The sequence below is a fragment of the Rhinatrema bivittatum genome, chromosome 14, assembly GCF_901001135.1.
Source record: "Rhinatrema bivittatum chromosome 14, aRhiBiv1.1, whole genome shotgun sequence".
NCBI classification, from domain to species: domain Eukaryota; kingdom Metazoa; phylum Chordata; class Amphibia; order Gymnophiona; family Rhinatrematidae; genus Rhinatrema; species Rhinatrema bivittatum.
The window spans coordinates 16889002-16904889 of NC_042628.1; the positions used below are offsets into that span (position 1 = coordinate 16889002).

At 44.7% G+C, this 15888-nt stretch overlaps 1 protein-coding gene across 3 annotated transcripts in view; it reads right to left on the bottom strand.

Annotated features, from left to right (window-relative positions):
• The window catches only part of EIF2AK1 (eukaryotic translation initiation factor 2 alpha kinase 1), a 63152-nt gene that overhangs the window by 20421 nt on the left and 26843 nt on the right, over positions 1-15888 (bottom strand). For 2 of the 3 annotated variants that reach the window (XM_029576444.1, XM_029576442.1), the window contains exons 6-10: positions 6494-6574; positions 3710-3809; positions 2138-2195; positions 873-1260; positions 95-194 (exon numbers count right to left, since the gene is read on the bottom strand). In XM_029576444.1, the coding sequence (XP_029432304.1) occupies positions 95-194; positions 873-1260; positions 2138-2195; positions 3710-3809; positions 6494-6574 (727 nt within the window). The remainder of the gene's footprint in view (positions 1-94; positions 195-872; positions 1261-2137; positions 2196-3709; positions 3810-6493; positions 6575-15888) is intronic. The other variant, XM_029576443.1, reaches the window with a different exon arrangement.

The following is a 15888-nucleotide window of genomic DNA, read 5'->3' on the forward strand; positions in this document are numbered from 1 at the left end:
TGAAGTTCTCACTGTCCCTGTGGCTGCTATTCCTCCTCCTCCGTGGTGCTTCCAACGCTACATTTAAAGGCAAACAATGGAATTAAGCACTCACTGGAAGCTTCTGGTGTCCTTTTATTTCTCTCTACAATCCAGTCCCACAGGGAGGTTTCACAGAGCTTCATCTGTATATTTAGCATTAAATAGTGTTGAACCTTTAAAAACAGAAAACAAAGTGACATCATTTCTGGGCTATGACAAAATGTGCCTGCTTTATCAAGAGAGATCTCCAATTCTCTCTTTTCTGGGAGAAGAGACATTCTTTTATGGGCATTTTTTATTTTTTCGTCACAGCAGGAGGAACTTTATTCTTTAGCAGTTGGCATATGAACATTAGAACTGGTAAGTGTGGGTGCTAAATTTTGATTTATTCTTTTCAATTGGGAATCAGTGTATAGGACAGCTGGTTTGTTTTTTTTTAATCCTTTCCTGTGTCTATTCAAGGGTGTTTTTTTCATAGATAGAGAAACAATGCATTTTTTTTTTTTTTTATATTCTGCCTTTTGTAACTGATCAGCCACTTCAAAGTGAATTACATTCAGGTACTGTAGGTATTTCCCTGTCCCCAGAGAGTTTACAATCTAAGGGCCCTATTTACTAACTCATTTTCTAATGGAGGGTAAAGAGACTTGCCCAAGACCACAAGGAGTGGTAATGGGATTTGATCCCTGGGCTTTCCTGGTTCCTAGCCTGCCGCTCTAATCAAAGGCTATTTTTTGCTGCAAAAGATATTTTAAAAATAAAGACAATGTACTATTCTGAAATAAGTTACAACTGAGCAAGTCTAGCTGCAAGCATCACGAAATGTGCTCTATTAAAACAATCTTGCTTACCTCACACTGCCTGTGCACACACAATTCCCTCTGAGGACACTCTTCTTCGGTGTAGGAATCACTTGACGATACACTATCATGATTGAGTGGTGCACCTTCTCCATGGCTATTCTTTTCTTGGGACTGCTGCTTTTTGAAAGAACGAGTCCTTTCTGTACCAATTTTGCTACACTTTTCTTTTGATATATCAGTTGCTTTGGTGTTATTTGTTTTACTGTTTTCTTTAGCATCTCTCTTAATGGAGTCAATTCTTTTATCAGTGTGTATTACTGATTTATTGGGAATTTCATGAATTGCTTCACCTGCAGCCTTTCCTTCTGGAATGCTGGAATCGGCAAAGATAATGGATGAACTGCAACTGTCCATGTTTTGAATCAAAGATTCATCTCTGATGATAAAAAGAAAACCAAAAACATTTTTCTTAAGTTTTCCCCCATTTTGCCTGAAAGGCACAGAGATTCCAGCCCGACAGAGGGCTAGATGTGAACGTATGTAAGGACTTGTCAATGCTACACCTGAACCAGCTAGGATACCAAAGATGTGCTTCTTGATTCCCTGTTGGACCCTCAAATACATTCCACTGACGTGCATGTCTATTCCTCCAACATGGGAGTCTCACTGCTTAGACAATGTCTCGGTAAAGTCAATTAAACACAAATCCTTAAAATACAGTATCATGTTAATTTTGATACATTCTCTCTTCCCTGCCCAATCAGTCAACATTTTCTAAAAAGTTCTTGGTGTGGATATCATTTTTCATTGGGTCAGGTCCCATACTACTTTCTCCCTATTTATTGTATAAAACATATGAAATCCATGATAAAGTAGGGGAAGTGAAGGGGAGGAGAGAGGAAGAAGGGCTAAGTACAAATTAGAAGCAAACATATTCTGTAAGAAGTCAGTAGGCGCACTGGATCTTAGATGTTTTGATCTTAAAGGAGATTGGCAATGTAAGTAAGGGCTTATGTTTGACCTTCTCCAACGGTTTGAAGATTTGTCTTATGAGCTGTATTGTCAAAATGGTGGCTGATTTATTATGAATGGTTTTAAAATTTGTAAGCAGCTTCATGCAAAATTGTAGAGTGTAGGTTAGAAATGTTGTAAAATAAATAAATGTACTAGTTTACCAGATGGTCTCCCCAAAACAATCTTCAGTGGATATGGCCAATTTATAAACACAGACAGCACAGTATCCATAGTTAAGTAGAAAGAAGCAAAATGGTAAACAGTCACCAATGAAAAACATTTTGTAGCGAAGTAAGTACCTGTTGAATTGCTGGCTGGAAGAGCTTCCAAGTGCTTGCAGCTTACATACTGGCTTACCTAACAATTGCACAAAATAAAAATCATTCTTGTGCAACAACAAATGAACAAAACCACATATGCAGAAACAAAGTACAGGATCCAATGTAATAAAGCAAGTTAAAATTTACACTTGACATACTGCCATTCAAAAAATCAGTGGTTTATGACTTTAAATACATGGAATACTGAATGTGAGTAATGTTTGCAGATATTGGTCAGTGTTTGTTTATATGAAATTCATGTGGTATGTTCTACAATTATTTTGTGTATGTTTTTACTGTGAATTGCCTTGACCTTTTGTGAAAGGCGATCAAGAAATTTTAATAAAAATGGAAAAAAAAAAAAGGCTTTGGAAAAAAACAATATTAAAACAGCACAATCAAACCAATAAACACACAACAATAAGACAGATCTCTTCCCCCTACTTAAACATGTTCATCACTGCCTCAAGTCTTTGCTTAAATTAAAGAATGGGCCAAAAATAAATACGCCATTTATTCTAAAACCCACCTATGGAGAAATACTGAAGAGCTGAGGTCACTGCAGGGGTGTATCTAGGGCGACATCAGCTTTGAAATCTGTCTCAGTCTCCATCTGCTGGCAGGGGAGCATAAACCATTGGTCCTGAGTCCATCTGGCTACATGCTAGGAAAACTGAACTATCTTCAAAACCGACAATACTGTTCATCTGAACAGCCAATACCTTCCACTGACCAAGCCCAATCCTGCCTAGCTTTGGAGTTCTCTCATAAACCGAGCACAAGACAAAATATTCACTAACTAAAGTTTAGTTACAGATAAGCAATAAGATTTGATGTGTTAACTCAGTATCAGACTAAAAAAACAAGAAACTTACACAGAACCTACAACAGCTATTCCATCTTGACCAAGCAGAAGTTTCAGAGGGGTCTGACCACAAATTCATGAGTTTCCTATTATTTAGTAAGCCACATTAAACAATGAATTCAATTAAACACTTCATGTTTATCATGTCAGTGAAAATACTTCTGTACAGGACATCAGAGTTTGACCAAGGCTTTCTTTGTGGCAGAAGATAACACATAAAGTTTGAGAACTGCCAATTATTTCAGTGTTTCTAGGCAAAACATTAAAAGACACTTAATGATCTCCTTATCCAAAAGAAACACCATGAGCACATTAAGTCAAGATGATCATGGAGCTACTACATTCAGAACCCAAGGAAGGAAAATGATCATGTGGTGCGGGCAAGACCGCCACTGCTTCCAAAATGATATGAAAGAGAAATCTTCAAACATTCTGCCAGCACATAGAATTTTAGCCTGCCCTAGCAAGACTTGATATGGAAGGTGCATGGGTCTCATGGTCCTTTAATAAGTAGTTATTTCAAAAGTAAGAGTGTAAAGTTTTATCTTTTGTCTTCTTTTCCTATCAAATTCATGAAGTAAGAAATTAAGAGTCCAATGTACTAAAGAGTTTTTCTCAAATATTTTCACTATGGAAAAATGCTTAGTACATCAGGACCTTAATACAACAGAAAGTAACACACTCACGTATTACATTTGGTGGTTGTACTTGTTCCATCCAGGCCGTGTGATATCCTACAATATTAGGATGCTGAAGGCCAGCCAGGACTTTAACCTCTCTTAGCACCTGAAACCAGAGCAGATAAAAATACTACATGGTAACATTGAAATGTTTGCCTTTGAAGTAATGATTTTGGGAAGGGAAAAAAGCGGAAGGAGGTGGAGAAGGGAAATCAAAAGCTCACAGGCCATGTTTTCAAGTACTAGTGAAACTGGATATATTAAGAGAATTTTCTTTTAAATTGTACTATTTACATTAATTTCATTTTATGACAGTCTGAATCACTGGCAAATTGTGGAAAATCTGAAGACAATATCTTTAGAGCTACTGAATGAAAATTAATAAACAAGTACACACAGAAATATCAGCTTATCAGCATCAGAGCTGTTTGCTTTTTCCTGTAATTAATACTGTATAGTCATGGAACATAGTCTAAGAAACTTCTAAAACAAACTTGCCTGCAGAATGGTTAAACAGTTTAAAATGTTATCTTAAAGGAGCATCTCTCACAAGATAAATTAGAATCTTTCCTACTAATTTCCTTTCCTTGAGTCCTTCCAGACCAATTCAGACATATGGGATATGTCCCCTCTACCAGACGATGAAGGCAGAGAGAGGAATCTTGCACAGATATTTTTCTTCCCTTTATTGTCTGGTATAGCAGGGGAAACCATAAGTAGATTTTTGTCCAAGCTGGCAACAGAGTTCACCTGGAATTTCTTAAAAAATGTTTTCTTTCTACCAAACAGAAAACTGAGCAGGCTCCCCATTCTTCCTTCCCTGGGCTGATGATTAGTCTACGTAAAAGATACTTCACAGAGACACCTTCCATTCTCTCTCTGCTTCTCTTCCTAGCTCTTTTTTTTTTTTTTTTTTTTTTTTTAATGCTACTGCTTGCTAGACTAGTCTGGCAAGACTCAAGGAAATGAAATTAGCAGGTAAGATTTTAATTTCACCTTCCTCCTCATCCTGTCAGACCAGTTCAAACATGTGGGATGTACCTAAGCAGTGACTATCCTGGGTGAGAGTAAGCCAGGACTGTTTTGAGAACCCCTGTCCCAAATGCTACATCCTCCTTTGCTGCACATAGTGTGGGACTGAAATATTTTTATATTATATTCAGTAAAATCTAATCAGTAGTGTTTAGCCTAACAAGCATAAACAGGCCCATGTCACTGCCTTACAGATGTCTACCAGAGAAACCAGTCTGCATTCTGCCCAGGACGCAGCCTTTGCCCTAGTAGAGTACGTTTTCAACTCTTTCCAGACTGGCTTACCTTTCACTACATAGGCCAGAGGTATTGCCTCCTTAGTCCAATGGGCAATGGAAGAGAAACTCTTATTAGTAAGATATCTTATGGAGCAATGCAGAGTAAGAAATGCAGAGCTCACTCATCCGAAGCTGGAAAATAGGTTATATACACGTCACCTCCCCAAACCTATACAGTGAGTTAGTTTCTTTGTAAGCGTAACATTTTTCAATTGGTTAGTACTATTATCTATCTCATATATGCTAATATTGCATTCTTCTAAGACATATGATTTATTCTAAGTTGCCCAGAAGGCAGAAGCAAAAATGAATGCTGACCTTTCACATACTTTAGCATTCCTACAGCCTCAGCTATTTCCACAAGTCTTATTATGCTGCTATTAGCTAGCTAAAGGCTGGCGTTAATTTCTGCCAGCACCGGGGAAGGGTACAGAAAAGCAGAAAAAACTGCTTTTCTGTACACCCTCCGACTTAATATCATAGCGATATTAAGTCGGAGGCCCCAAAAATAAAAGTAAAAAAAAAATTTTTAAATCTGCCCGCGGCCCGGAAGACAGACGCTCAATTATTATGCCGGCGTCCGTTTTCCAAACCCATAGCTGTCAGTGGGTTCGAGAACAGAAGCCAGCAAAATTGAGCGTTGGCTGTCAAACCCGCTGACAGCCGCCGCTTCTGTCAAAAAGGAGGCGCTAGGGATGCGCTAGTGTCCCTAGTGCCTCCTTTTACCGCGGGCCCTAATTTGCATAGGCCACCCTCCTGAATCGCGCACCCAGGAGAGTGGTCTGGGCGCTTGCTGGCTCTCCCGCGTGTTTTTCTGTATCGGCCTGAGTGTGCAGTTGGCTTCAGTTGACTGTCATAACTCTCTGTTCACAGTCTAGTTTTACAGCTGCCAGCCACTTTAAATACCTCACATACATCCTGCTCAGGTTCATCAGCTGACACTTCCTCCCATGAAGAAATGTATTAGCTATATGCTGGCTTTGACTTCCAAGTAAGTCCTAAATCAGTATACTCCTTTCCATATCATCAGCAAGAAAGCCAACATTAGATTAAAACATGTTCCTGGTCATTTCTAAGCACAATAAGCAGCATAGGACTCTACTCAAGATATTTCAGAAGCTACACGGACCACCCACTGCACCAACGACACAAGGCAGCATTGTTTTAGCTTTCAAAGGTAATTTCTCACTAGTGTGAGGGAAACTACGTGTTAATCTCTGAAACTTTCAAACTATTAAAAAAAATAAATCTTTGCTGCTCTTACAGTATATCCTATTACACCCAGGTTCACTGGAAAACATCAATACTGTGTTTTTACAAAGGATCCTAAAATCCAGAACACCAAATAATCCATCCATGTATGTATGCACCTAGAAGCATTTAGTCACACAGCATTGGTATTTCAGTCAATCATACTGTTTATATTCTTCATACCTCAAACACTGGGAAAGGTTGACACATCAATAATTAAGAACTGTACCTTTATGCAATCCTTTTTCGTAGCTTTTTTAATCAAAATTCTTTTAATAGCATAAAGCTGCCCATCTAATTTGTTTCTGACCTAAAAATACAAGCAAAGCATGTAAAATACATATGCATGCCAGTTAATATGGTGTATTACACATAAATGGTAAAATTCATTTAAAATTCATTTACTCTATAAATTCAAACATATCCTTGCGCACTGCCCCACACAGGTGGTTTATTTAAGGGGGAAAGTTGGATTAGTCAATCAGATGGCTCAACTCAATTTTTTTTCAGTACATGAAGTCCATTCCTGCATTATATACAGTATGCACTGATAAGTGTTTAGACTGGCCTGTAGGGATATTTATTGTAGTTGTGCAACAAAAATCTGTCTCAAAACAGTGTTAATATTGGAGAAATTATTTACTTGATAAATTTTGTTTTCCTTAGTGTAGACAGATGAACTCAGGACCAGTGGGTTATGCTCCCCTGCCAACAGATGGAGACGGAGTCAGGTTTCAAAATGACATCACCCTGGATGCACCCCTGCAGTGACCTCAGCCCTTCAGTGTTCTCTTCAAAAGCCACTGTGGACACACTATTGAAAAAACTTGATTAAAAACAGATAGCCATTATGGTACTCAACCAAACAAACACTGAATCCCAGTAAGATTATAGATGCCCTGATCTAGGACTGGATGACTGTTTACTGGTAATCTCTTGGAATCGATATTCACTCTGGGGGCGAATCCTTGGCACTGTTCTTGGGCAGCCGTGGGCTGGATACTGAGCCCATCTGTCTACATTAAGGAAAACAAATGATCAAATAAGTAATTCCTCCATTTCCTAGCATGAGGCCAGGGACTCAGGACCAGTGGGATGTACCAAAGCTTCTCCCGATCAGGGCGGGAGGCTGCCTGTGGTCCGACTAATACCGCCCTTGCACAGGCTGCGTCCTCTCGGGCCTGAACGTCCAGGCGATAGAACCTGGAGAAGGTCTGCAAGGAGGACCACGTTGTTGCTCAGCAGATGTTGACGGGAGACAGCAGTCTAACTTCCGCCCATGAGACTGCCTGAGCCCAAGTAGAATGAGCTTTAACCTGAAAAGGTAATGGCTTTCCTGCCTCCACCAAGCCTCCCATGACTACCTCCTGAATCCAGTGGCCTATGCCTGCGAAGCTAGTGCGCCCTGCTTCCTTCCACCATGAAGGACAAACAGGTGGTCAGTCTTTCGGACAGGTTCTGAAACTTCCAGATACCGCACCATAAGCCTGACATTCAAATGGCGGAGAAGGCATAATTTTTCCACGTCCTTGTCCTTATCTAGGTATGGAAATGAAATGGACCGATTCAAATAAAACTACGAAATTACCTTGGACAAGAAGGATGGAACGGTATGAAGCTGTAACACTCCTGGAGTCACGCAGAGGAACGGTTCCCGACATAACAACTGTAGTTCAGAGATGCAATGTGCAGAGTATATAGCCACCAGGAATACCATTTTCAAGGTTAATAAACACAAGGAAAGACTGCGCAGCAACCAAAAGAAGGGCCCTGCCAAAAACTACAATACTAGATTAAGATTCCACAAGGGAACCAGCCACCATAGAGGTGGCCGGAGGTTCTTCACCCCTTTCAGAAAACGGACTACGTCTGGGTGAGCCAATAGGCGGGTTCCATGTACCTTGCCCCTGAAACAGGAGAGAGCTGCTTCCTGGACCTTCAAGGAGTTAAGGGTCAAACCTTTATTTAAGCCATCCTGAAAAAATTCCACAATTAGTGGGATTTTGATTGTTTGAGGGGAAACACACTGTTCCTCACACAAGGCCTCAAATGCTCTCCAGATCCGCACATACGCTAGAGACATAGAAAACTTCCGCACGTGGAGTAAGGTGGCAATTACTTCCGCCGAAAATCCTTGCTTCATCAGACGAGTCCTCTCAAGAGCCAGACCGAAGCCAGAATCAAGTCGGATCCTCGTGAAGGACCGATCCTTGCTATAGCAGGTCCCTGTGCAGTGGGAGGCACAGGGGGATCTCAACCAGGAGTCTCCCCATGTCCGCATACTATGGACACCTGGGCCAATCTGGAGCTACTAGTCGGACTAGTCCCCTGTGGTGCTCAATTCTGTGAATGACCCTACCCAGCAGGGGCCACGTCTTTTCCAGCCAAGTCTAAATGAGAGCATCGATCCCCAGGGAGCACTCATCTCTTTTGCGACTGAAGAATCAGGGAAACTTTGCATTGTGAGATGTGGCCAGCAGGTTGATGGATGGGATACCCCAGCAATCTACTACCAGCTGAAATGCTTTGGCCGACAACGCCCACTCACCTGGATCCAGACTCTCCCTGATTAGATAGTCTGCTCTGACGTCTTTTCCTGCAATGTGGGAGGCTGAAATCATCTGTAGATGTATTTCTTCCCATTCCATAAGGAGGTCTATCTTCTGTGACACCTGCTGACTTTTCATTCCTCTCTGGCGGTTGACGTAGGCTTCCGTCGTTGCGTTGTCCGACATTACGCAGACCGCTTGACCCTGGAGTATGTGGCTGAATTGTAGACATGCCAATCTGACTGCCTGGTTTCCAGGAGGTTTATGTTCCAGAGGACTTCTTCCTTGGTCCAACATCCTTGGGCCATCAGTTCTTGACAGTGAGCTCTCCAACCCTAGAGGCTCGCGTCTGTCATGAGGACCAGCCAGTTCAGCGAGGACAGGGGTACACCCCTGCCCAGATGAGCTTCCTGCAGCCACCACTGCAGAAGAGAGCATACTTCCATCAGTAAGTGGAGGCAAATCGAATCGTCTTGAGACAGTGGGTTCCAACGTGACAGCAGGGAGCACTGAAGAGGCCATATGTGTGCCTTCGCCCATAGCACTACTTCCAGGGTTGCAGCCATCAAACCAAAAACTTGAAGATAGTGTGGCACTATTGGGCGTATCGTGCTCATTAACAGACGCACTTGGGACATAAACTTCCTTAGCTGCGTAGTCTGAAGGAAGAACTTGCTCTGCTTAGTGTCGAATGGAACTCCCAGATATTCCAAGAACTGGGAGTGTTTGGAGACTGCTTTTGTCCATATTTACGACCCATCCAAGTTCCTGAAGTAAGGAGGTCACCCTTTTGGTCACCTGGAGACTCTCTTCCATGGACTTGGCCCAGATCAACCAGTCGTCCAAGTACGGGTGCACCAGGATTCCCTATTTTCTTAATGCTGCCGCTATGACCACCATATTCTTGGAAACTGTTCTGGGAGCGATGGCCAGGCCAAAGAGCAGCACCCAAAACTGATAATGGCGACCCAGTACTGCAAAATGTAGGAAACTATGTTCTTGACAGATTAGAATATGTAGGTAGGCTTTGGATAGGTCTAGGGAGGTTAAGAACTCTCCCGATTCTACGTAGGGTTTCCATGTGAAAATGAATCACTTGCAGATGTCTGCTGATGCTCTTGAGGTCCAGGATGGGGCTAAAGGAAGCTTCTTGGGTGCAATGAAATAGATGGAATAACGCCCTGGTATTTTCCTGGGGCGCAGGTATTGGGATTAGAGCCCTCATCCTGAGGCTTAACAGGGTAATCTCCACTGCCTGCTTCTTGTGCTGGAAGTGGCAAGGAGATATCATGAATATGTCCCAGGGAGTGTTGTGAAATTCCAGCGAATATCTCTCTCATATGACCACCAGTACCCATTTGTCCGAAGTGATCTCAACCCACCATTGGTAGAAGAGGGATAGTTGACCCCCTAACTCCTCGTTCCAAGGGTGGGTCAGCAAATATTCATTGGGGGATTCGGGACAAACCTGAACCCAAGCCTGCCCCTCTCTTGGGCTGTAGACTCCAAAAGGACTGAGACTTCCCAAAGGACTGAGACCTCTGAAATGCCATGTTTCTGAAGGGGCAAAAGTGCTGGGAGTCCTTGGGTCAACCCCTTACAGGCGAGGGGGCGCTGTAATTGCTTTCTCTTATCTTCTGGTAGCCGGAGAACTGGAGATTCGCCCCATTTACTGGACATCTTTTCCAATTCGCTTCCAAAGTGATCCTTTAAAGGGCATCTTTATGAGATTTGCCTTGGAGGTTGCACCTGCTGATCAATTCTTCAGCCATAGCTGTCTTCTTGCCGCCACTATTAAAGCCACTCCTCTGGCAGAGATAGGGACTAGGACCAAACCTGCGTCAGCTAAAAAGGCAACGGCGGGTTCCATAACCACTCTGGAATTCGCCCTCGATCATCCACCTCCTGAAAGAAGAGCAGACACAAACGAGCTACCAGGGCACAACAAGAAGCAATCCGTAAGGTTGTTGCTATTGTGTCAAAGGCCTGTTTAAGGAAGGACTCCATCTATCATGTCCATTCTTCAAGGCCACTCCTCCCTCCACTGGGATAGTTGTTCGCTTTGAGACGGCACAGACCAATGCATACATTCTCTCACTGCCAGATCCAGTGGGTATAGAGCTTCTAACGCTTGTCCACCTTCAAAACTTGTTTCTGGGGCATCTCATTCCAGGTCAATCAAGTCCTGGATGGCTTCCAGTACTGGAAAGTAACAAAAGGCTTTCAATAGGGAAATCAGAATGGGATTCTTCTTTGGTTCTATCTAGGGACTCCCAGGATCTTCAGGGTCTGGGAAACCAGGGCCGGCAATTCATCTCTATGAAAAAAACATAACATGATTCCATATGGTTCTAAACCAGAGGGAATTTACCCATCTTCCAAGGAATCTGTATCCTCCTCTTCGTCTGTCATCCAGGTCCCCGATAGGGATACCCTTGGCGAGTCGAAGCGTGCCTCGAGGTCTGCAGGTAGGATTGGAAGAGGGAAGGTTTACCAGCTGAGGTCCCGTCCGGACAGGGGCAAGTGAGGTAGCAGACTGCACCTGTACGACGGTTTGAAGGCCTTGGAAAAATTCCACCAAAGAGAAGGCAGTCTGATCCAGGTCTAGCCCAGGAGGTACCGGGGTAGTTGCCGCTGAATTTCCTTCTCCCATGGATGACCCAGTCCCGTGATTATTCAGATCCGGGGTACTTCCAACTAAGGCTGTGGCTGATCCATCCTCTGAATGGGAGGATCCGGGCTTAGCAAAGTCTGGGGAGGCCAACTCTCCCTGGGCTTCCTCACAGTGCTGACATAAGCAAGAATCCAGGTCAGACTGTGCAGCCTTAATATGACAAGCAGCGCAAAGAGAAAGGTACTTATGTTTCTTTGCTGCCAGAGCCATTGGCAACGGTAACTGCTTGTTCAATCGGCTTGTGCTTAAAATTTTATGCACACAGATTTCGGGCGCCTACGCAGGCTAAGGCCGAGGCTCGGCTTTAGTTAAATTGTGCGCTTAGTAAGTTGTGCACATATGTACACACGCGACCTTATATGCACAGCACATGTACAGAGCCAACATGCACTGCGTGCACCGATGCTCTATGGCACAAAGACACGTGCAAGATAGTGCCATGGTGGCCTACCACGCGGTGAGCTGACGAAGCCTAAAGTGGGGCCTAGTCCACCGGGGGGCCAGTCAACCCACTCGGAAGCCCCCTTACCCCAATGGGATCGGGAACGACGTTGGTCCAGCAGGCTGAGTGAGGAGATAAGAGGAAGTCTTCCCAAAACCTCTCCAAACATCTCTGAATCAGGAGGTAATTTTTTTTTCTTACTTACCTGAGGTCAGCGCTTACCAGCTGAGTACAGAGATGGTCTCTGGCTGTGGGGGGGGGGGGGGGGGGGGAAGAGGGCTTTGGCCGTCACCATCGCACTCAGCTTCCTGTACCTGCTGCCTTTCAGCTGCTTCAGCAGCAAAGTCCACACTGGGAACCGGCTACCAGACAAAGGCACACCTCTGAGGGATCTCGGAAATCACTTCAGGAATTCTCATCACAGGAGAGCAGGGCTCAATCTTTTCTCTAATTTAGAAGTAGAATTTTTTTCTTACAAAAAAGTACAGCGGGGGGCGCTGTTGAGCGCGCATAGGGGATGGACGTGTGAAAGCGGAGCTCTCTTCACTGCCCTACTATTACCCCGTCCCGGAGCGCTACTACGACACGAAAAACTTGATTTATACGCCTGAGGGAGTCGAGACCCGATTATAATGGCTACCAAACGAAAAACTGCGGATCTTAAACAGTATGGATTCCAAAAGCAAGTGCCGGATCCACCTCCTGAAGGCGAGGTACTGACTGGCGGCCATCTTGGTACTGCGAGCGGCGGGGAAGAATCGGCCCCGTTAGGCCCCGCGACTCAACTTGCCGATATCCCAAGCCGAGACGAAATACGCGGCTGGTTCATTGAGCTTCGCAATGATCTCAAGCAGCATAAAGCGGATCTTATGGCTACCATGACGGAGTTGAAGGATGATGTGGTGGCGATGGGCACCAGGATAGATGAGCTTGAGACTCGGACAGATAGACAGGCCTCCAAGATGGCGTCATGCGTTACGCAGTACACACAACTCCAGAATGAGAACCAGGCAATCTTAGAGAAACTGGAGGATCTTGAGAATCGCACGAGGAGAAACAATATCAGAATACGAGGGGTCCCGGAAACTGAGGCTTTCACTGTTGCTGTGGACACCGCAAGTAAAATCTGCTCCTTTTTTCTTACCAAAGGTACTGCCACGTTGGAGAGGGCTGTTGCCGAGCCCCATCCGGTAATTGCCATCGAACGCGCGCATCGAGCCTTGGGCCCGCGAGCTGACAACCGGACACGAGATATTATTGTTTGCCTGAGCAGCTTCGCGCAAAAGACGCAGATTTATGAAGCGTCGCGATCTCAACCTACCTGGCAATGGGAGGGAGTTGATATAGCTATTTATCAGGACTTGGCGCCTATGACCCTAAAGAAGCGATTCGACCTCCGCAAAGCTACTAAAGTATTGCGCGGTGCCCAGGTACGTTACCGGTGGACTTTCCCATTTGGGCTCTCGTTTGCTATGCAAGGGGTCACTTATCGCATTAAAACCCTGCGGGAGGCGGCGGAGGCGTTCAAGGCTGCGGGACTCCCGGTCACTTTTACAATACCTGCCTCAGGCACTCAGCTACCGGAGAAGGATACTCAACAGCGCTGGCAGAGGGTAACTAATGGCCGTGGGCGACTTCGCCGCCAGCCCGTGGAACAAGGCCATACCTTGGATGAACAGGGGTGAACTTTTGGTATACCTGAGGAGATGCCCTCTATGACTTTCTACTTGCAGGGGTCCACTATGGGGGGGTCCTTGAGATTTGCAATGCTTCTCTTGGTGGTGACATTGTGTTGTGCTATTCAATATTGCTATGCCGGTTCGTGTTAAATAATAGCATTGGTAATGACTGTTAATTATTAACGCTGTTTTTGTGTTGTTTAGATTTACATTTTATGTATGAGGGACGGGGGGGGGGGGGGGGTGACCGGAGGAGGGGAGGAGCTAGCTTCCTGTTGGTCCCCATGTGCGCTGGAGCCCCCGCGGGAAGGGGATTCTGCCAAGGTGGTTGGGCAGACATTATACCTGTAGGGGGGGTTTTTGGGTTTCAATGTCGACATATGCTGTTTCTAACATGTGACTGCCTCTTATTTAGTGTGATGTGCTATGCTATGCTATTGGGAATTGCTCACTTTTTTTTTACTGTAGGGAATATTATATGGTTCAATGATTAAACTTTTAACTCTGAATGTCAAGGGTCTGCACACTCATCGGAAACGCCAGTTACTGTTTCAAGAACTTGATGCCCTACGAGCGGACATAGTTCTTTTACAAGAGACCCACCTTCGGCGACACCATGTGAAACTTATGAGACATAAGAATTATCCCACGCAGTTTTATGCTTCTTGTACACAAGGCTCCAAATACACAGGAGTGGCTACACTAATCTCCACGTCGGTGGTGCATGAGGTGCTGCATCGATATGAAGACCCAGGAGGACGCTTTCTTCTGGTGACCCTCAGAGTGGGTCAATCAGCACTTACCATTGCTAACGTCTACGCTCCCAACACCGCTCAGTTACAATTCCTGCGACATGTGGCGGATTGCCTACTGCTTCGTTCGGATCAACAGCTGGTTATGGGCGGTGACTTCAACCTAACATTAAAGCCTCACCTGGACAACTCGCGTACGGGGTCTTCGTCTGCAGGGGCGGCTCGGCGGGAGCTTTTGCACTTACTGGATAAATGGAATATTGTAGATATATGGAGACAGCGCTTTCCGACCTCCCGACAATACACCTTCTACTCTGCGGCCCACGCAACATATACGCGTATTGACTACATTTTTGTGGATAAAAGATTACAAAATGATATCAAACGGGTGGAGATAGAGCCCATAACATGGAGTGATCATGCCCCGGTGTGGCTGGACGTTGATCTAAAAGATACTGCCCGAGGAACGCAATACTGGCGCTTAAACGAGAGCCTCTTGGATGATGATTCCTATGTAAAAAGGTTGGGAGACCTCCTCCGAGACTACTTTCGCAACCAAGATCCTACGGAGACCTCTTCTATGGCTATCTGGGACTGTTCTAAAGCCTTTGTTCGCGGAGAGCTGATATCTCGGGCGGTTTACTGTAAACGCAATACGGAGCAACAGAGGCAGCAATTCCTCCAAGAGATAAAATCCCTATCGAAACAGCACATGTTAACTCCAGCAGATGCGGTTTACAAAAAACTAACCAAGGTACGAAATGACTTACAAGCCTTAGACAATGCGAAAATATCTCATGCACTGAACATCACCAAACAAATATACTTTGAGGGAGGCAACAAGGCTGGACGCCTGCTAGCCCGGCGACTTAAGGGCGAATTACTCCGTAACAGTATAGCCAAGATTAAGTCTGATAAGGGCACTTTAGTTACGAATTCTCAGGATATTCATCGCTGTTTCACAAGTTTTTACGCAGCCCTCTATAAGGCCCGAACAGATATCTCCACGGACTCTATTGAAGGCTATTTGAATGATTCGCATATACCCGTTCTGACGGAAGAGCAACAAGACCGGCTTGATAAACCTATTACTCTTATTGAAATTCAACAGGCGATCAAAGCTTTGAAGGCTGGCAAGGCCCCAGGTTTAGATGGACTGTCCAGTAAATACTATAAAACTTACCCTGATATCTTGGCTTCTTCCTTGGTGACGGCCTTTAATGCCCTCCGTGACGGTGAGGTCATAAGTTTGCATTCTAACACGGCCGGCATATCGGTTATAGCGAAACCAGGCAAGGACCCTACTCTCTGCGGATCCTACCGGCCGATCTCCTTGATCAACCTGGACCTTAAGTTGCTGGCTCGTATTTTAGCAGAACGTCTCAATTGTCTCCTTCCCGATTTGGTACACCCGGACCAGGCAGGGTTCATACCCGGCAGATCGGCGTCTGACAATGTACGCCGGGCAGTAAATCTCCTTTGGTGGGTCCGTAAAGAAAACATCCCATGCGTGCTCCTTGCAGTCGAT